Source organism: Drosophila kikkawai, chromosome 2R (genome assembly GCF_030179895.1).
Source record: "Drosophila kikkawai strain 14028-0561.14 chromosome 2R, DkikHiC1v2, whole genome shotgun sequence".
Taxonomy (NCBI): Eukaryota; Metazoa; Arthropoda; class Insecta; order Diptera; family Drosophilidae; genus Drosophila; species Drosophila kikkawai.
The window spans coordinates 11,224,682-11,246,307 of record NC_091729.1 but is presented as its reverse complement, the minus strand read 5'-3'; the positions used below and the strand labels follow the sequence as shown (position 1 = coordinate 11,246,307).

General features: G+C 41.2%; 2 protein-coding genes across 2 annotated transcripts; one reads left to right on the top strand and one right to left on the bottom strand.

Annotated features, from left to right (window-relative positions):
- Nucleotides 1-472: 472 nt before the first annotated feature.
- Nucleotides 473-2,706, top strand: LOC108078002 (uncharacterized protein C16orf96 homolog). Its single transcript, XM_017171555.3, has 2 exons — nucleotides 473-737; nucleotides 791-2,706. Exons 1-2 carry the CDS (start codon nucleotides 587-589, stop codon nucleotides 2,608-2,610), a joined length of 1,971 nt encoding a protein of 656 aa, XP_017027044.1. The 5' UTR covers nucleotides 473-586; the 3' UTR covers nucleotides 2,611-2,706.
- Nucleotides 2,707-3,033: 327 nt separating this feature from the next.
- hbn (aristaless related homeobox homeobrain) lies at nucleotides 3,034-9,718 on the bottom strand. The gene is made up of 5 exons (XM_017171577.3): nucleotides 9,311-9,718; nucleotides 6,953-7,271; nucleotides 6,687-6,816; nucleotides 3,986-4,073; nucleotides 3,034-3,809 (listed from the first exon to the last, which is right to left on the bottom strand). The coding sequence occupies exons 1-5, from the start codon at nucleotides 9,465-9,467 to the stop codon at nucleotides 3,235-3,237; spliced, it is 1,269 nt and encodes a 422-aa protein (XP_017027066.1). The 5' UTR covers nucleotides 9,468-9,718; the 3' UTR covers nucleotides 3,034-3,234.
- Between the last annotated feature and the right edge of the window lie 11,908 nt (nucleotides 9,719-21,626).

Genomic DNA, 21,626 nt, shown 5'->3' with positions numbered 1-21,626 from the left:
CCGCGTTTGGGGTAGTTCTCGGCCAAAGATCATTTTCATTTGACTCTCGCCAAAGGAAAGGTCGAGTCGAGTCGAGTTTGTACACAATTAATTGTAGCATTTGAGACCTCGTAGGGCCGTAAGCCCTACTTAAGGTACAAACTTTTTGTGATTCGGGAGCGGGGAGGGAGTATTATATTGTGGAGCACATTTAAAATTGTATAAAATTGCGGAAGGTTAACGGAAATTGACGAAGAGATTAACTCTGGTATTATAGTTAGAAATATGAGGAAGGATCTAAGCGATGGAATATACTTTCTATTTATTCAGATACATGGGATTCCCCTTTTGAGTTTAAAACTCATTTTAAATTATTCTTAAAATACTCAATAAATTAAGAAAGTTATTTTACATGAACTACTACCAAAATACTTAAATTTTAAGCAAATAAATAAATGAATGCTAAAGTCAGCTAAGCTTTATAAATCCAGTAGATTTCATAGTCACATCAGTAACTTCATCGGTACACCTACACCACATGAAATATCGTATCCTATTCTCCGACTTGTAACAAAATTGACCGATATTGGTCTTGAGACTTTTCGAAATGTTTTTCACTTACAAGGAACTAATTGACTTGGCCATTGGCTCCCCGGAATCGGGACACGTGAACTTTTATGCTTTGCAAGTTTTGCTTACGTGCTTTGCCCAACGCCTGGCGGTCCTCGATAAAGTGGTCGAAGTGCAGAGCGGTTTCCGTAAGTAAAACGATTTCTTTAGAGATGTTTTTATTATTTTGTCGTTTTTTTAGTCCCCGAAAAGGACTTGGAGTTCCGCTTGTTTGCCGGCGCAGATGCTGAGGGAGAAGAGCCTAAGGAGCAGGCGGGTGAAGAACCCGCGGAGCCAGTCGAGATACCTCCAGTCGAGGAGACACCAGTAAAGGAGGAGCCAGCTGAAGAGGTGCCAGTAAAGGAGGAGCCAGCTGAGGAGGCGCCCGTTGAAGAGGCGCCAGTGGATGAGGCGCCAGTTAAGGAAGAACCAGCTGAGGAGGCGCCAGATGAGAAAGCGCCTTCTGAGAATCCGCCAGCTGAGGAGGCGCCCCCCGCCACAGCAGAGGTCAAGGCAGAAGATGAAAACCATCCGGATAAAACTGACGACGAAGATACTCAAACCCTGCCCACTCCGGCTGATACGCAGGAAACTGAAGCAGACGGCGCCCGAGTTCCCCAAATCACTTCGCCGGGCTCAGTGGTTTCTACTCGCTCATCCCATAGGAAAATGGCGTCTACAATTGATGCCACTGTTATCACGCGCCTGGAAAAACGAGTTTCTTTAATTGAAATGAACAGGGAGAAGACTTCCATGGATATGGAACTGCTTATGAACCATCTCAAGGCCCAGCTGAAGCTGACCATAGAGCAGGTGAACAATGTGGCCCACATACTGATCGACCGGAGACGTGATCCGAAAAGGATAAAGATAGTTCGGCTATTTGCCAAACAACTGAAGGCGCTAACGGAAACGGGAGGCAGCCGGGAGGTCTCCGTCAGTTGGTCCAGTGATGAACTCGAGGGCGGCCCATATGAGGAGGAGGGTTTGATTGAGGATGATATTCTAGAGGAGGATTATTCGATGCTTTCGCAACCAACGCCACCACAACCAGAAGATGATCTCCTTGCGGATATGCCGCTTGGCATGGAGCGAATGCACAATGACGTAGTGTATCTGAAGTCACAGGTCTGTGCCCTCACCAACAAAGTCAATGAACTGGCCGCCGCAATGGTGAAGCAAGACTGCCAGATATTCTTAGGAAAATTTGAGGAACTCCAGAGGGCGATTCAGGATCTACATGTCTTTCAGACCAGCACCAAGGAGATCACTTCCAATACTTTGAAAATCCTGAATGGAGCTGTCAAGCAGATTGAGAATCTTCAAAGTTCCGCTCTGCTTTTGGAAGAGCGCAAGTGCGACAGACTGGAGATGGAACTATTGATGGCCGAGAAGGTCAACTTTCAGCAACTGGCCACCAAAGTCTCTCTGCAGCACCTCGAGGAGCACAAATTCACGCTGGAGCAGATGTTCTGTGAAGTTCGTCACGTGGTCAGTGAGAACGAGCGGAATATCCTGCAGATCATCGACAATCTACGAATGACCCTGGGCATCGATGCCATGGAAGTGGGTCTCAAGGACTTTCGTCAGATGATCGAAAAGCGGGTGGGAATGATCGCAGATGCCCTGCAGAGGTACATGGAGATGACGAACGACGACTGTGCCGCTGCCGCTGGCAGAGTCAAGGTCCTGCAGGACTTGGCCTGCCTCTCCTGCGATAGCACCTGCTTAATGCGCACAGTGGAGCGTCAGAAGCTGCCATCCTTTCCAACGGCAAAGGGTTCGGTTGGTCAGGCTCCCATTGTAGCCTATGATATTGGACAGATTCGCGGCACTGGTGTTATGGGTTACTATCGCAAGGACGAGTTCCCATGCTCACCCCACGCCTGGACCAAGGGAACTTCCCGAATTCCACTGCCCAAGTGTAATCCCAGGCATGCCGGAGGAGTTCACACTATCCACACAGCTGAAGAGCATATGCAGAAGGTAGTTCTCTCCAAAAGGAACTCTGGATGGTCTTAATACTGTTTGTTTAAAATTATTATTTCAAATTCTTTAATTTAATTTAAAGAGATTTACAAAACTGATTAAAAATAAAACTGTTTCCTATGCAAAGTACATATATATTTGTTATCTTTTTTAAGAACCGAATCTATTAGGTCTATACAGATATTCCCACTAAAAAGTACAACAAATACAGTTTTTGTATAATTTTGAGGTGCTGTGAAATTAAATACGATTTAGTATTTTAAATGTTCAACGTTCAAAATTGTTACGTTATCATACTTGCACTTTAAAATCTGAATTCAGAAACCAGAAAAAATATATTCCGGTTCTTGGTTCCTAAAAGTTGTCGACCTGTGTTTTATAGATATAATCCCACCCTCAAAATATAACGAAAGTTTTCATTTCATTTGATTTATTTCTTGCCATGCTTTCCTTAATTAATATTACTACCTTTATGTCAGCTAATGGGGCTAATTACACGCGAAGATCTCTTACAGATAGACACTTCTTTAGGTGTTTACGACTACGTTAACTTTGGCCATAGACAAAGCTCTCGGATATCTTACAATGCGTAAGCTACGTAACTACTATATATCTACATATACATATATGTACATAACGAGTCCTTCTTGGGCCTATTCAGTCCTCGCTCTTGGTGACCACGGAGACGGGCGTGGAGGCGTTACTGCTGGCTCCCGCCGCACTGCTGGGCGACTGGGCCGCCGTCGAGGTGAGCATCAGTCCGCCCGAGATCAGGGTGGTGCCGCCCCCACCGCCAGATGGGGGCGTGACATGAGGCGGCGTGTGGTGAGGCACTAGCTTGGGACTCTCGCGCGGACTGCTGTTGCTGCAGGGCGGGCTCACCTGGCTCAGGCCGGCGGATAGGCCGGCGTGCAGCGACAGGTTCTGCGGATATCCGGCCGAGGGTACGGCAGCAGCAGCCGCCGCCGCTGCAGCAGCCGCTCCGGCGCCGAAGATGCCGTTCAGGTTGCTCAGGCCCATGTACTGGGAGAGCAGGGTGTGGAAGTTGGGCAGCTTGTAGTGGGGCGCCATCAGCTGCTGGGGCAGCAGGCCGGCGGCGGCGGCTGCAGCGGGATTGAAGTGCTGATGGAGGGCGAAGTGCGGGGGCCAGAACTCGGTGGGCAGGGCACCCGGATGGCCGGCCAGGCCCGGATGACCTGGCAGGGGAATGCCCAGCGGAAACTCCGGAAGACCTGAAAGCGAAAAAGACGAAAGGGTGGTTCGGTTAGTCCAACGTCCAACGAGGGTGCTGACAAGCGACATAATTCCTAATTATGTTGCACACGTAATTTGGCAATTTGCGGGCAAATCAAATGCGTATCGCTGGGCGGCAGGATTATTGCAGCGCCCAGGGGGGTGGTTAACTCACCTTGCTCGGGCAGGAGGTAGCCGGCCTTGTCCTGATTCATAAACTTCTCACGTTTGCGCCATTTGGCCCGACGGTTTTGGAACCACACCTGCAAGAGCACGGAAAGAAGGAGATTTTGAGTTAGAGTTGTGCGTATGCAAATGCAACTACCCCTTTATTTGGGGTATATTAGGCTTAAGCAAAGTGTGGAAAGTCAACAAATTATTTAAAATTATATGGAGGCATTTTAATTCTGAACTTTACAAAGGTATACCAGATTCACTGATCCACTAAAATAGCTCTAGTAATGCTAATAGGTATCCCCAAGTGCGACCCCTCATCCTTTTTTACCAACCATCGACTTGCCAAGCGTCTTGTAATTGCTTTGACTTTGACCAAAACCCGAACAATTTGGCAATCTATCAATCTGTGAGTTCGAAAAGTTGAATTCCCTTGGTCCTTCGTTGGCTCCTTGTGCCGAATGTCTGAGCCAAAGGACACACAGAGCCGGGAGTGCAAGAAGAACGAGCAGGAGGAGAGGCCAAATACAATGGCATCCAATCGGAAGTGCTCTACTCTGATTTGCAACGCTCTCCGGCTGTCTCCCTCTGAGCTCAGTGCCAGCGAGAGGGTGTCTTATGCATTTTTCGACACTTCCTTGGGGGTTGACCAACCTCCACCCCACCCTCCCACCTGCCACACAAAATAGGCGTTGGCTGCACACACATTTCTAGAGGGGAATTTTCAATCCGAGACTCTTGCATTTGATGGGAAAATTAATTGTTTGTAAATTGAAATCACTTGACAACTGACAGTACGCAGTGATGAGTCCTGAGACAAAAGAGGAGTCTCCGCAATTATAGACACCCTGTATTTAGGCGAGGACACCCCACTCCGGCACCACCTCCACAGCCCGGAATTTGCAACAATGTGTGCAGCTAAGCGAGTAGTAAATTAGCAACGATTTCCTTGCTATAATTGCTGCCAATTATCGTCCTGTGTGTCCTCTGTGTGTCTGCTGGGAAAACGACAGCCCACCCAACGCACTCCCACACTACCCCAATTCTCCAATGTGTGTGTCTGTGTGCGATTTTGTGGGCTTTTTAATTGTCAGTTGGCAGCAATTATAATGCGAGCAACTTAAACCACTGTGCCCGAGCAGCCAGGCAGTAAAAGTTGAATTGCGGATATCCGTTCAGCATTTATCACACATGTGCGATCAAAACGAAAGAAGAAGCTGTGACAGAGGGTATAATTCTATTCAGGAATAACTAGTCAAGGCATTTTTATGAGGCTTTATAACCTGGAAATCTATACCTTAATTTATATATAAACAGATTTATTTTAAAGCATTTTAAATGAATGTTATTAGTTAGAGCTAATTGTATTCAAATAAAAACATTTTTAATGATCTTATATCATCATATTAGTTTTAAGTATTTGACTTTAGCTTCAAGGTAAAAGAGATTGACTTAAAAACACCGAAATATTTGAAAATAAAAAATCAGACAAGTCTCTTTCATTATTTTCTTGCATACTCACTCCCCCAATAAAAATTTGAATTAACCCGTGAGTTGAGTCGTTGGCTACTCCTTTTTTTTTTTTTGCAGATTTCCACACACAACAACCATGCAAATCCCAAAATAATTGCCCTCTCATCAACCCCAAAAAAAAAGGCGATTAAGCTGCAGATACTTTTGTATCTATTAGATTGTTCAGAGCCAGCGAACAACTCTAAATCTGATACTATTCAAGTACCCGAAACGCTCTGCATATGCGAATCAATGACCAATTACAGTTAATCTGCTCACAGATACGAGAAAAAAAAGCGAGGACGCGGAAAAGGATGCGCACGGGGGGATGAGGATGCGAATGACGGATGGCGGATGGCGACCGTGAAACGGACAATTTGTATGCGAAGCCCGTAATCCCTCTGTGAGCCAGCAAGAGTGCTTAGGTCAAGTTGTTTTACATTCTCTTCACATTTTTTTTTTTGTTGTTGTGCACATGCGATTGCTATTGCGATACTTTTCCCCTGTCATCGGCGTTGAAATTGAGCGAATCGCTCAATCAAAAGTGAAGTGTTTGAAAGCGTTCTCAACAGAAATCGAATTGTAAGGGAGTGCAGGCAAAGGGACACCCTAATTACATGTGTAGTCAGTCGGGTGTGCTTAGCCGCGTGTCCTGCAGCAGGCAGACAGGCACCCAAAGCCACTTTAATTGTTTACCCAAAAGTAGAGTTAATAAAAATACCGACACCATGTGAGCGCGGCCAATTTAATCATTTGGAAAATCACAATATCTAATGTCCTTGGGCCAACCCCTAAACAGGAACGCAAAGCGTCAACCCTCCTCCTAGATCTAAGCGTGTTTGTATACAAACTGGGGCTTAAGTGTTTTAAAGACAATTTACAAATTGGGCTCGGTAATTGTTCCAAGGGTTAATCTAGTCTTTCAAGTTCCCAGGTTCACGGTTTTTGAGTTGGGTACTATTTAGTGTTGTTTAAAAGTTGTTAGGTGAACCTTCATAATCGAACAAAATACTTTTCCCTTAGATGTTCTTTAAATACTTGTAGTTCTAACTTTAAATAAAATTATTTCTATGATCTGTATTTTTTTATAGCAACTTGAAACCTTAGTTGCAACATTTCATTTAGACTTCCTACTAAAATCTAGCCTAATTCTCAAATAATTGTTTGAATCATATCACAATTTCAATTACCTGCACGCGTGCTTCGCTCAAATCCAGTCGCATGGCCAGATCCTCCCTTGTAAATACATCCGGATACTGCGTCTTCTCGAAGGCCCGCTCCAGCTGATGCAATTGAAATGTTGTGAATGTTGTGCGGGATCTGTGAAAAATCAAGGCAACCAAAGGCGGCTCTTTAGATGGTTGTTACGAGTAGTAAAACCCCTTTGTTGGGATGCTTTTTTATTAGCCCAACAATGGTTAATTCGATTTGATCTGCTAAGCGGATTTTGACTCACCTACGGACTTTCCGCGGCCTCTCCATATCGCTGAGATCATGGCCATTATTCAGGCTGGAGGACAGCTCGTCATCATTATCCACGTCCAGGCCTCCATCCGTGTTTGTGGGGGAGTCCTCGCGCTTTGCCTGGACCTGCAATTGCTGGTGTTGTTGCAGCTGCTGCTGATGTTGCTGCTGCTGCTGATGTTGCTGCTGTTGATGCTGCTGCTGCTGATGTTGTAGGTGACTGCTTCCATTGCTGTTGCTGCCGTGCAGGTGGTGGATGTGATGCGAATGGGCGTGGTGGGGATGCGTAATCAACACTTCGCTGGGGGTATCTGCAAACAGAGGAACGACGAAGAACGATTGGCAAAAGTTAAACAATTTCAAATTGAACTCAAGAGCGAGAGCGAGAACCAAAAAGTTCCGCGTTTGACTTTGAAAAGCGAAAGCCAGGCGGCAGCTGCAGAAATTGAAATTCATTCAATTGTAACTGAAGTAGTTATATCCTGAATTTTAACCCCCTTTTTTTTAGCGCAGAGTCTCGAAAAAATCAAATCCTTGAAGAGCTCGAAAGCTACGCAAATTGATTTGGCAATCAATAACAAATAAATAAATATAAAGCCAGTAAAAAGTTTGCTCCTGCCACTCCACACACAAGGCACATAAATATCCTTTCTCACGGCGAGTAGGCATATTTTTTAAGAGGCGAAACCGTTTCTTGCGAGCATGTAATCAAACCTTAATGAACCTCAAATTAATCAGATTCACAATGGCACCAGTTCACATCCCCGCGCAGCAGGACGCAGGCCCGGTGCTGGATGTATCCTTATCGTATTTCGAAACATTTATGCGGCCTGTTGTGGCGAAAAGGTAATTTCCATCGAGCATCAAATTACGAGGCTCGCAGGATGCAGTGTCCTGCGGTGCGCACGCCGCTCGTTGTCGCCAAATTGCAGGCCGGGCCAATGGGTGCCGTGATTCCAGAATCCTGCCAGGCAATTTTAGAGCCTGCTCCCCTCCTCTCCCTCGCTGTATAGCCTGGCTCTTCCTAAGAACTTCAATCTAATTACGGGTCTAATGACGCAATTGCTTTTCGCCCCCTTCTCTAACACCCCGTGATATATCCGGCCAGATATGTTTTGATACACAGTGTTTTTTTTTTGTATTCTCCTTGGCCGATCCTTGGGCGAACCTTGGGCATCCTGCAGCTTGGCCACGCCCCCAAACAACAGTTCCGACATGCCCGAATCCCTCCCATTGTCATGATACGAGTATACCTCTCCTGTCTGGGTGGAGTTCGAGGTCAATGTTTGCCGGAAAGTTTTTTCCTATAGCCCACACTAACTACGACAAAATGTCCTTTCCAGGCAATTTGCATATGATATGGAAAAGTATGTGATATGGGTGGCCCTTGGCCATGTCATTCTGTCTTTATTCATGTCCCTGGGTGTTGGGATAGATCTTTTTGATGTGGTCAATGGAGGAGTATGGGTGAGGAAGTGTTGATTATGGTGCATCAGTTTGGAGTCGAAAACTAAATGGAAAACTCCATAGAAGGTAAGTGAACTTTATTTTATTTTGAAGGTTAAAATGGGAAGCAAAGATATTTATAGATAATTTATAAGTTATATCTACAATACATGTAATCTGGATTATTATCAAATAATTATTAAGGATTACTTATGAAAATAGTTCAAATAATTGTATAACTAATGATTGATTGAAATTAGTTTCCTTTCAATTATTTATAATAGAGCTATATTCTTTATTATTAAATGATAATTACTATAAATAATTATAATCTAATAATAATGCCAACAAATAATAAGATTTCCTTCTTAGTTCCTTCCTAATTTTGTCAGTTACTTTTATTAACGTTTTTAAGTTAATTGAATCCCTTCACTTCTTGAACTTTAGTTATATGATCTAAAACATGGATGGACATTTTAATTCAATGTTAAAGCTTGACAAATGAAAATCTGCTTTATATAGAATGAAAAACAACGTCTTTTTATTACCGATTATCAAGGCGGAATGAGTGTCTGGAGCTTAAAGAGCCACTAAGTGCCCATCTCAAACAATAAAATACCGAAATTCCTTTATATTGATTTGGAATTTTAGCCATAATTGCTAATAATTGCTTTTAATAAACTATTTTAATACACTAATAAAGGATAGTAACTTCCGAAATAATTAAAACCCTTTGTGTTTCCAACAAAATATTCTCCCAGAACCTAAGTAACTCCTACTTCAGATCGCCGACGGCAAACTGCCTAGGCTATAACGAAAACCTAACCCCACACCTACATTCCCCATGACTTCCGGGCCTAATAATTCTATTAGTTTAGTTTAACAACTTAGTAGTTAAACTCACCACTGCGCTTGATCTGGTGCTGATTGCCCAGGATCTGATCGATGCTGTAGACGGCGCGGGGGCGCGAAACGGGACTCTCCTGGACGGGGGCGGGGCGCATGGCTGGCGGCATGATGGGATGATGCTGGTGGTGCTGCGAGGTCGTCGTGGTCATCATAGCTCCACCGGGGGAGAGCTCACGAAATAACCGACTAGGGCTTTGGATACACTTGTTTCTTGACTTCCGCAGCCGTTGGCTTGGGGAAAAGCTTCTCTTTGTTTATTATTATTATTGTCACTAACTGGGGAAAGCACGCACCAAAGGTGACTTAATTATTAATTAACTATTCGAATTCGATTTGGATTGCGATTTCACAGCCGCTGCGACGAACTGAGTGGTGTACTGACTGAGTGTAGCGCTCGGGACGATCAACAACCACCGACTGAGCCCGATTCCTGCGGAACGTGGCATTAAATACGGCCCTGGGTAGTGTTGCTGATGTGCAAGTGAAATGGGCGAGGCTCTCGCTCGCGTTTCCCAATGTCCTGCCCAGCCAGCCGTCTCGCTCGCTCCTGCTCTCGCTCTCCAGGGGTGGATTCCCCCTTGTTGTTGTATCTTGGTATATGTATATTCCCTCAATGGGCTAGTGTGTGTGTGGCAGGTAGCTTTTGTTTAGGGGTGTTGGCACTCCCTCTCGCTCTCCGGCCGTGCTCTCTTCCGCTCCCTCACCCCTTACAACTATCTCGTTTGTTGTAACTAACATAGTTTGCTGATTAATGTTATTTATTTCACAAATTTGCTTGTTAAAAAGTATCTTAGTATCTCACGGATCTCTCCCACTCTTCCTCCCTCTCTCTATCTCTCTCTTTCTGGTCTTGTCTCATCCACAAATCACAGAACAGGTTGTACAACTCTCTGGTTTTCCTACCTGAAACCTGATTTATGTCGGCCATTTGCCAGGAGCTCGTTTATTAGTTCCGCTTCCATTTCGGCGCAGATTTGCGGCGAGGATCCCCGAGATCTCGGCAGAATGAGCCCGCGGTTTCATTGAACCCTTCAAACGATCAATGAATCCCTTTACTTAGCAGGGAGTTGTCGCGGGATCGAGACCTAAGTTCATTGATTAAACTGATCTCATCTAGCCGGATCTTTGCCATTCTGGATTTCGTTGGGAGGGAATAGTGAACAGGTACAGCTTGGGAATTATTTCGGTTGGGAATAAAATATTTTAAAAATTTGATTTTTTAAATAAAGATAGTTGCTGAGGCCTTAGTTCGTTGAATCAATTCACATGAATCAAGTTGTTATTATGTGAAAATCTACCAGATCTTAAGAAAAATAAGCAAGGACTTACGGACATAAAAAAGGTTTCAAAATTCCCTCGGAAATACATTAAATTTATCTCGTAAGTTAAGACATTCATTTTTATCAGACTAAAACAAAGATTAAATTGTATATTGAAACCAAATAAAACCTTTTATTTCAGATATTTGATTTTATGTTTCTATCCATCCAGTAAATATTTTAACATAACTTTAAAAAATTACTTTTCCCTTAGAAACATTTTCACAATATAAATTCTTTTTGAAAAATAGCCAAAATATCTTAACCTTGGTTAAATCTTTCAGCCAAGATTTGCCTTGATCAGCAGCTTAGACCGATTTTGCTCTCCAAGCTTTTCGCAAGGTTGCATAACATAATAGGAGCTAAAATGGCCAAGATTGCTACCCGAAAAACCCTCTTCTAGCATTCCATAGAGTGAGATGAGCCGAAACGCCGTTTACAATGATAACAAAACGCAGCCAGGGATTTATCTTCTCTAATTTGTTGAAACTTACACAATTCCTTTGTGCCCTGAACCCAAACAAAGCCAAAGATCGCGGCACCTTCCGAGCCGGAGAAAGCGGGAAAAGCGAGGAAAGCGAACACGTAATTTCCGCAGAACTGCGAACAAGTAAATGGTACAAAGCCGCGTTGACCGGACTCATTAATGTGCCAGATGCATGACGCCACAGGAGACAGGACACAGACCTGCCTGCGAGCCGGATAAAAATGCAAGGCTCTCGGCTTAGGGCCTAGTCCAGCCAGGGCGCTTAATCATATTTTCATAGGACGCATTCCCTATGCAGATTTCATTCAGAAATCCGATTGCATGTTCGTTTAATTTAGAGCTGCGGAGGACATCTCGGACTTAGCCTACCTGCTGCATCACGTAATCTCCGATCTAATGTGGACTGTGGAATAATGCCGCTCGCCGCAAATTTATGCAGCATCATCAGCGCACTTAGACATAATCGTGGCTCATTAGGACTGCTAAACAGCCGAAGGAAAAAGGCCCTGTTGGGGGTTGCTCGCTAGATAATTGCCGATCCTCGTTCCCCGAATCAGCCCAGGTCTGGCCCTAATTTATCCCAGGGCCTAGTGATTGGCCCATTTGATGGTTACGATATATCAAGATATTAAAACCAGAAGCAACGCCTCGAAATCAAGAATTGGTTTTTAAATATGAGGGAAGATACCATAATCTGTGGTAATTATAAAGAAAATTTAATGGTAATCACACTGGTAGGTAGTTACCATTAAATGATCTTTAAAACAATTTTGGTATTACTTTGAAGTTATTATAATATTTTTTAATTTTTTGTTCGTCGAAATAAAAAGTTTCTCAGAAAACACGTACAGCAAAGGTTATATAGACAGCTTTTTTTGGATGAACCACGAAAGCCTCCGCATTATATTTATTTTTTTATTAAATATAAACGAACATATATTAAATAATAGTATTAGTACTGGTATTAAATATTAGTAGTCAGATAAGGATGTGTGTTAGGGTTTAGCTCTCATTTAGAAAAATTCAAATAACAACATTTCACGATATTCTTTTATTATTGAAAACTTATGGCCAATTTCCTGATTTGCAGCTATTAACCCATTGTCTCCTTGGAGTTCTTCTCCCCTACAAGCCTCCTTGGCAGGCTCTCTTCAACACTTTCAACTCATTTAATTGGAGGAGCTATTCCCGCTGTCCCTTCCCCTGACACTGAAAGCCATTTAGGCCAAGTGTGAAATGACAAATTGAATCAAAGTCAAACTCAAACTCAAACTCATTGAAGGCTACACTTCATTGTAATTTCTAAATTAGCACATCAATTTAGGCCAGAAGGGGCGAGTGGGTTGGAAAGAGTTCTCCTAGAGATGCGCTCCGAATGTCTCGCAAAGTCTCTTCGGCCGAGACTCTCTCTCGGGACATGCGCAGAGAAGCTGTAAGCCCATTGGACGGTGTCCTGTGTGTCTCTGTGTGTGAGTGCGACGAGTTCCAACGAGGTCATTATCGTGTTACCCCCACCACAGCTACACAGAGTCATCCAAAGCCATCCAGACCCATCCCTCCTCCGCCGGCGCAGCAGCTGCGTGTAAACACATTGTGGCAATTCTCTCTGGTGCCATGACTGTGTTCACCTTTTAATAAGGTTAACTGCGACGACGACAACAACCCACAAACACCCACTTTGCACAATGGCTGTGTGTGCGCGTGGGTGGAGTGGGTGGTGTCGGAAAAGCTTGGGGGGCTGATAGATGCTGTTGGCAACATTTTTCTTAACCATTAAATCTAATATATCAAAGTAATAAAACGAATTTCGCCCGTTGTGCGGGTGGAAACTGCAGGGAGGGGTAAGTACCCAGCTCCTGTGTGTGTGTGTGTGTGTGCGTTCGTTCTTACCCTCCACGTAATCCAACTAAAAAGTTTTCGTCTACTTACAGTCTGCCTGCCATTGTCTACCGGATATTCTTCCCTTTCCCTCGGGGTTCTGGCCAAAATGGGGAAATGGCGGGGGGGTTATAGCTGAACTGATAGCTTTTCTTATGGTGCTGGGATATTTAATTTTGAGTTTTAACTTGCTGACAGAGAGAAAGGGGTGGGAAATTGTTGAATACCTGCCACTGACAACATTTTTGAAGCAGGGAAAAGACGATTGACTTTGGCAATTAGTTTTGCTAAAAGATCGACAGATCTGTAAAGATAATTAAACCATATTTTAATTATTTATTTAAGGACTGTAATTGAAGTTTTCACTTTCAAGTTTGTCTAGCTTTAAAATTGTTAGAAAATTATAATGATATTGTAGGATTTCCAGAAGCTGTTTTAGCTCTTTGGCCAAACTTTTCTCCTAACATACTTAATATTTTTCGATTAAGGCTTTCACCTCGTCCCCAGTCCACTTGGAATTTCACCAAACTCCTCCGGCAGCAGATAGTTTGCGATAGTTGCTGCTTGGCAAAATGTAATATGCGGCAGGCAGCAAATGAGCAACTGCTGAGGTTGGCTAGCAACCGCAATTCAGGCAACACACTGCTCACAGCACACAGCTCCTGCCCACAGACACCCACACACCCACGTCTCAGTGGTTTGAATTATCCAATATCCTTGACTGTTTGTGGACGTAATCAAACAACTGCGAAAGGAGAGACGGGCCAAGGCCTGTTTGACATTTAGTTTCATAATCTAATATAGCAGGAGGGGCAGGATTGGATATGAAGGACTCAGACCGCATACAAATACTTCCAACGACTGTCAGTCAGTCAGTCAGTCTTGTATCTCAACATTTTTGCGCACGACATTATTGGCCACGGTTATTAAGTCCCGAGGCCAGCAGAGAATAGATTCCGGTTGCCAGAAAGGGGGATTTTCAGCGGAACAGGAAGGACAGGAAGAGTTCCAATCTTATCCTGGCTTCTGGCACACTTTTCCCTGATTCACCAGCGATAACCCTTGGCTATTCCTAGTACCAAGGTGTCCCCCTGAATTGGTCTGCATATGTCGGGATCAGTGGTAAATTGACACTCGTTTTGGGCCAAATTAAAGCACATATGAAAAGACTCACACACGTCCAGGTTTCTGCCAAAATTTCTGGCCAAGATAAGCGGCTAAAGAGCGGACTGCTCACTTCAAAGGACACGGTAGCCGACAAAAGTGCTTCCCGGTAATTATGCGGCTCGGCTTCTGTTCTATTCTGCGGTGCAGATTTGGCCACCTCCCTTCACCTGGAGATGGGCAATCACATGTGCAAAGAAAATTCATTGGAAATTACCTGTCACATTGTTGTACACTTGAATTACATAAAAATTGGCCAGGCGAACAATGGCCGGAGTGGCTACCGTTTTTGGCCAGGACAGGACACAAAAGGATAATGCACACATATCCATATGCGAGGACAAGGACGAGGGTGTTGTTTGGCCAGCATGCAAAACTGCAGCCAAACAAACAAATAAACTGACAACTGCCAAGTGGCTCTGGCTGGGAATCTGGATCTGGATCTGCATCCGAATCTGAATCTCGGGCGACAACAATAAGGCGCTTGATATGTGTACGCATGGGCGTGGCCCGGGGGGCGGGGGCCGGGCCACAAACAACAATTGTAATCACACACCTTTTGTGCCAGCGTGTGCCCAAGGAAAAACCCTCGGAAAACATCTCTCTCCTCGGTGCGAGTGTGAAAAAAGAATGAAGTTTTTAGCAGTTTTATGGCTAGATTGGCAAATGAGGAACAATTGAGCCTCGAATGGGCGGAAATGAAAGGCTGATGAAGGCTCATCAGGGCATCTGCATATATTGCTACCGCTTCAGCGCCTCCATGGCCGAACACTGAACAAAAATAAAGAATGATTTGTGAGAAAATAACATTTGAATAATCATGACAAGAGTGTAAATAATAAAAATATAGGTTTTGTTGTTTTGAATTAGCTTTAATTTGCTTTGAAATCCACAAAAAAATCGTAAGGCTTTGAAATCTCCAAAAGATGTATCTGAAAGTATGTTACATATTGTTAATGGTTCCTTCCTAATTAAGTTTAAAATTACATTAAATTACGCTCTAACATTTTGTCAAATAATTATCAACACCTTGTTAAAGGATATGTGGCTAGTAATATATTTTCTTTGACTTGATTTAGTCATATTTGAAATACAATGATTTTAGTGAAGGTTTATCCATATTTTTTTTTGTGGAAACCTTTCCTATTCTGACTAAAAATAAAGGGTTTCAAAGCTAAGTTATGGTTAGTTATGGATTTCTAAATTCCTAAAATTATTTAAATGATTGATTAACTTAAAAATGAAATAATATAGAATTTATCTTTTAGAAACCAAATTTTAATAGCAGCTTTTTGATTGTGTTTAAACTTTGATCTCACTTCTCTTATGTAAATTTGAATATATTTAAATTGTAATAAGAAAGTAAGAAAATAACAAGTTTTCTTTATAAGTTGGAATGTAATTTGATTAATTTTCAGACATAAACTTCTGGCAATATTTTAGGAAAGCAATGATACACGAACGTAAATATTAAAAACTATCAAGATACGGCTCTTATGACGGATCTTATGACACTTTTTTGCAGTGCATCCCCGCACTTTATGAGTGCCAAAGTGTGAGTATGGGTGAACTTGTTCAAAAATTTCATTAAAAACGGTTTTCATTTGTTATTGTTGCTCGGGCCCAGCCGCAAATGGAGGCGTAATAAAATAAAAAGTGCAGCCCGAAGGCTCCTCTTTGCCCCCTGCCCCTAGGCTCTGCTCACTCGACCCACGGAAATGTAACACACAATTGGCAGCCCAAAAAGCGGCGAAAAAAAGATTTTTTAATATCTCATGCAAAATTGCATTCAATTGCCCCGTGTCTGTGTGAGGACGCCACAGCACAGCTGCCAGTGTGTGAGTTTGCATAAGTGCTGTAAATTTCCTTATTTGCCCAACCGCACATGCCACACACACACACACCCACACATCTCTATAGTCCATATGTGTCTGTGTACAAAAACTTGCATACAATTTTAACTCAAACAAAAACGTTGCAGAAATGAAATTTGTTACATTTTTTGTTTTGTTTATTTATAACAATTGTGTTTAAAAGCGCTTAAATTTCGCCCAGCATGTGCAAATAAGTCGCCCGCCCCCCCGTCGAACCGCCTAAACCTTCTAACCCTTTCCTAGAAGCTGGCAAGTGCAATTTCTCGTTAGCCGAATACTTTATTTTTTGGTTCCATTTTGGGGATTTGGACCCGGGTCGGAGGTCTTTGTTTGAGTTCCTTTTTTGGACAGAGCCAGAGGATGGGGCAGAGGCAGCGGGCAAAATGAAAACTAAATGCAATAAACGTTTGCGCCTAAAAGATGCAACAAAAAAATCAACGCCCAGAGATTAGCTCGTGTTCAGAGCGTTCCAGGATCTGCTCAGTTGGCCGAAATTCTAGAGATGTAACTGGCATTGGAAAAATCAAATCAAATTGAATACATTTTTTGAAATGAATTAAAGATAATATTCGAATTTAATTGAATCAGTGTACTCTCTGTACTTGTAATATTTAACACATTCTTGAGCCTTTTTTAAAGTATTTGGACGTTTTTAGCACCATCTTATGATGTTTAATTGGGCATCGAAAAAATCAAATCAAATTTGAATACATTTTTTAAAATGATGTACAGATAATATTCGAATTAATTAAATCAAAATTACTCTCTGTACCTACTTTATTTTCAAATTAAATGTACAAAATTATGAATATAAACTCAGGTCAGAGAACTATTTACAAATTTTGAAAATCAAAAAGAAACCTAATCTAAAGAATCTTAATTTTCTTAAAGATGTCTAAGAATAGGGCTATAAAAATAGGTAAAAGAATATTTTTTAACAACTCAGCATATAAAATATATGAGCAAGATTATTTTTAACATCTTATGAACCTATGATTTGATACAGTTGAAATAGAAAGCTTAGCTCTTATGACTCTTAAATTTGGTACAGTTGAGATAGAAATGTTAGCTCCTATAATTTTCGCCTCCAACTGTGGTCTGACAGCACTGCACAGTGGTCGGGCCAATAGGACAAAAATAAAAAAAATGATTTTGAGCTATGCGAGCGAAACCTGGTTTTTCTATCAGCTAATTGTCCAAATTTTCCCATGCAATAAGGTCTGCTTGGAATTTCAACGGGACTTTCTGAAAATAGATTGACAAAAGCGTACTTATATTCATGGACTTTTAATTTGTCAGCAGTGGAGTGCACAGACCAAATTTAAAAACTTAAAATATAATATAAAACGCTGTTAAACCAAAATCAATTGGACTGAATATAGTAGATAAAGGTATATACTTTATTTTTACAGAAAAATATATATATAATTTGTGTTGTGTTTCGTGTAAATCTTTGTTAAAAAAGTGCGTCTTTTTAGTTCGTATATGTTGTGTTTACTTAAAGTTTTAACTATTTTCCCCCCGTTGCCCCCAAATGAAATTTATGTGTCGTTATTAACTGATATTTACAGATTATAAAAATGTTTACTTCAGCTGCGGCTACCTGCGGCTGCACATTTGCCATTACAAAACAAATAACCCTAATTTTTTAGCCAAAAATCCGGGTTGTGATAAAAAATCGGAAAAAAATGTTAAAAATAAAAACGTCACCTGAGTACCTCGGGGCACTTATACTTTAGTGAATGCAATACATTTTTTGGATATCGGATGATTTTGTGGACAGTTAGAATAGGATATACACCGAGAACAACCTTTTTTTGTGGGGACTTAGGAGATTCGCAGTTACTCGTAAGCATGTAAATATTTTTTAATACAAAAATTAACAAAAAATTATTGAAATGTTGTGTTATTATATGGTATTTAATTCAATACGCTAATTTTAGCCGTTTCGTCACAACATTTTTTTGAAAAGTAGGCAGTTTTGCACCGAATTAACCTTACCCCCCATTAAGCTGTGTACGTTTGTTGCTGGACAAATTAAATACACAATATATAAGTTAATAATTTTTTTTTTACTTTTGGGCACTTATATTTCACCAACGTTCTCATTAAGTGATCAAAAATTAAAAATTTAAAGTTAGGTCTTGGAAAAAAATAATTTTATAAAAATGTTGTATGGGAGCTATAAGATATAGTGATCCGATTTTAACCAAATTTGGTAAAAATGCATAAACCTGTACCAAACATATAATCTGTAAAATTGGTTAAGATATTTTGAAAAACAAAAAAGTTTTTCATACTAAATTTTGATTTTTAACAGATTGTTCCTATGGCAGCTATATGATATAGACGAGCAATATGGCCAATTTTTTGTGGATATACTTAAAACATTTTCCTAGATTTTTGGTGAAAATTTCATAGCGATAGCACATCTAGAAGTATTTATGGCCGCTGTTCCATACAAGCTCGACCACTGTGCACTGGTTTCTAGCTGCGGCATCATGTGTGAGTGTGTACACACCACTTTTTGAGAATTGCTCGCCTTCATCCCTATGCCACCACCCTCACTCAGCCCCTCGGCTTTGTTTTTTTCGCTGTTGCCAGTTTAGCGTTCATTTAATCTTTGTCTGACTGCAGTTGTTGCTGTTTTTTCTTTGTTCTGCATTTAGCCGGGCCGCAATTTTGCGTTGCACACTTTTGTGCGTTGTCTTTTATTTTTTCAGTTTTTGGCCTTTGCCTCTGACGGAATTGTAATGAACATTTTTCTGCTTCGTTTTTTGGGCACTCAACGGAGACTGAGCCACAAATAAAAAATGTAAAAAAAATAATGGTTACCAACCAATACGGGGGACGAGGCTGCAGAACGAGAATCAAAAATCGAAACGTTGAAAATTTCATTTCAACGCAATTTGCCTGTAATTGTTTGGAAACCTGTGGTTGGTTGGACCACCGCCCACACCCAAGAGGAATGGGATGGCTGTGTTCCAGGAGTAGACAATTCCACGAGCGAGGAGCATGGGGAGCTGCATCGCGCTGTTTGTTTTAACTTTGTTATTGGCCGTTTGGCGGCCATAGACTGGTTCATTAAGCTGCTCACAAAAAACACCGAAAAAGAAAATTTGCCTGGCGACTCAAAGGGGAAAGAGTTGTCAATGGAAATTGTGAAAAAACTATTTGTCGAATATGTGATTGGCCGTTTTATATATTTATAATATATTTGACTTTCTGTGTCTGGTTGAATAATTTGATAAATCATTAACAAGCTAACGGATAATCGTTTTGACTTGAATATATAATATATATAATAATCATATTATAAGAAACTTGAATAAATTGAATTGAAATTTATTTGGGACTCTGAAATATTATTAATTTCTCTTTGCTGAACCATATCTGAATAACAAGCTGACTTTAATTTAAAGAAAAACGTTTTATTGATATATAGATAAATCCGTTTTTGCTGCCAATATTAGCCAAATGTAAATTTATAAAACGCATTCAAGCTTCATGAAATTAGTTCAACTAGCTAACAATTAAAAAAAAAAAAACAGGTCATACTCTTTTTAATTTGAATTTCCTTCAAAAAACGTAAATCAAAATGAAGTTTGAAATCAATAGCTTGTAAATATTGATATTCCTTTGCCCAGGACCAGGTTTTAGTAAGTAAATACGAGTATCTAGAAATAAAAAGAGATGCCAGCCCCCTACTCGTACTTCTAAGCCTGGACTGGCATTCACAAATAACGTTCAAATTGCAAAAAATAACATGACCGCGGGCCACGCAACCAGAAAAAGGACATCGCCGGAGCACCACGGAACGGATTCTTCATTTTTTTTTCCTGCCGGCTTTCAGATGGCGGATTGCTGCTTAGCCAAAAAACCCAAAACGGCCACAGTGTCTGCCGTCTATATTGACACAACATGCCAATTTTCTCTGTGGCAGGTGGCGGGCGGCCGACGCGTCATGTCCTGCGGCTTTGCGGGTGTCACAAGAGCAGCGGCCGCCAAAAGGGACGAGCCAGGATGCTCAAATGGGGGAGGGAAGGGATCAGGAAGAGTTCGTGGAGCCAAAGGGGGACCAAGACCAGTTAGCATTGCTATATCAACTGACAAAATAATTAATTTTATTCGCATTTTTTGTTTGGTCAGGGTTAGGCACAGTACGGGTCGGTATTGTAAGGCATTTGAAGAAGTTTTAGAAATATTTAAATATTTATACTATAATTTAAATTTAGGGAAATTCTTAACGTCTTTAAGTCTTAGCTTGGACATCATAAAATTTTTAAGAAATTATGTTTAATATAATATAATATTTAATATATAAAAACTTTACTTAAGAAAGGCTTTAAAAATGAAAATTTTGTGTCATTCTACAGCATAGTTTATAGGTTTATCTAAACAAATGTTCAAATTTTAAATAATAGGTATATTAAAGTAAATATATCAAATTCGTTATGAATTTTCCAAGATAAACTTTGTTTGCCTTGATATTAATAAGAAACAGCTTTCCATCTATGATACGCACTGTTCTTTACAAGTGTGAGTGGGTAAAAAAAAACCTCCAAGGAGTCGGAGGAGAGTGGGGATCCTAGCTCCTGCCTGGCATACGTAATTAAATGTGCCTTACGCAATGTGCGAAAAGTGAAGACGAATGAGAGAAAAAAAAGGCAAGGCAAAGGGAAAGAAATCAAAAGTTGATGCCGAAGAGCCGCTAAAATGGTGGGCGGTCCTCAACTCAGCACAACACGCCCACTGGCAGACGCTTTTCCAGCTTTTCTGTGTAATTAGTTTTTCCCCTCCGAAGCCAGAAAAGAAAGAACGAAAGAAGGGAAAAGTTCCCTCTGCGATTCGGCTCGCATTTTATTGAATTTTCTTTTCATTTGTTTGTTGATTTTTGGGATTTACCGCATTTCGTATGCACAGCGGATAGACCGAGACCGAGGAGGGCTGTCATTGAGACAAATCCTTGTTTATCTAGCTTCTGTGACTTTTCGTTTTGCCAATAAATTACTTTGTAATCAAGTGAATTCGAGTGGCAACGGCAAAAAGAGCAAAGGAGCGAAAGAAGGACGAATTAAATAGGAGGTCCTTGTTGTTGTTGAAATCTAGAGGCTAAGCAGGAAATGTTGCATTTGGCTAACAACTGAGGACTGTAATTTGTCCAAGATTGTTTATTAAAATGGTATTTATGTCGTTGGGATTTAATTTGTATTTATTGGAGAATAAAACCCTAGATAATGGAGATATTTACGTTACTTAAGACAAGTTTAAGCTATTTATCAAATTTTCAACCGAATTTTAAACCTTTTTTTAGTTGCTCACGTTTCTATTACTTAAGAAAAAGTTTACTATTTTCCCAATATATTTCTTGTTGTTTGCCCTGTAAATTTTGTACTTCAAGATGCTCTTAACCATCTAAGACCTATGCCATTATTATATTGCGTCTATACACACATGCCTAATATGTTTAACAAAGGCAAGAAATCAGCGGCAACAAAGCAAAAGGCTGTGGCAAGACGGTCGCCAAGTTTGCCGAATGCATTAGTCGAGAACATTGTGGCATAATGGATTTGCATTTGCGGCAAAGAA

Excerpts from the sequence above, each read along its gene's own strand:
- LOC108078002 (XM_017171555.3), top strand. The coding sequence starts at position 587 with ATGTTTTTCACTTACAAGGAACTAATTGACTTGGCCATTGGCTCCCCG. Across the intron at positions 738-790 it reads CGAAGTGCAGAGCGGTTTCC|TCCCCGAAAAGGACTTGGAG; the intron begins GTAAGTAAAACG and ends TCGTTTTTTTAG.
- hbn (XM_017171577.3), bottom strand. The coding sequence starts at position 9,467 with ATGATGACCACGACGACCTCGCAGCACCACCAGCATCATCCCATCATG. Across the intron at positions 7,272-9,310 it reads GCACCAGATCAAGCGCAGTG|ATACCCCCAGCGAAGTGTTG; the intron begins GTGAGTTTAACT and ends CTCTGTTTGCAG. Across the intron at positions 6,817-6,952 it reads AGGCCGCGGAAAGTCCGTAG|ATCCCGCACAACATTCACAA; the intron begins GTGAGTCAAAAT and ends GATTTTTCACAG.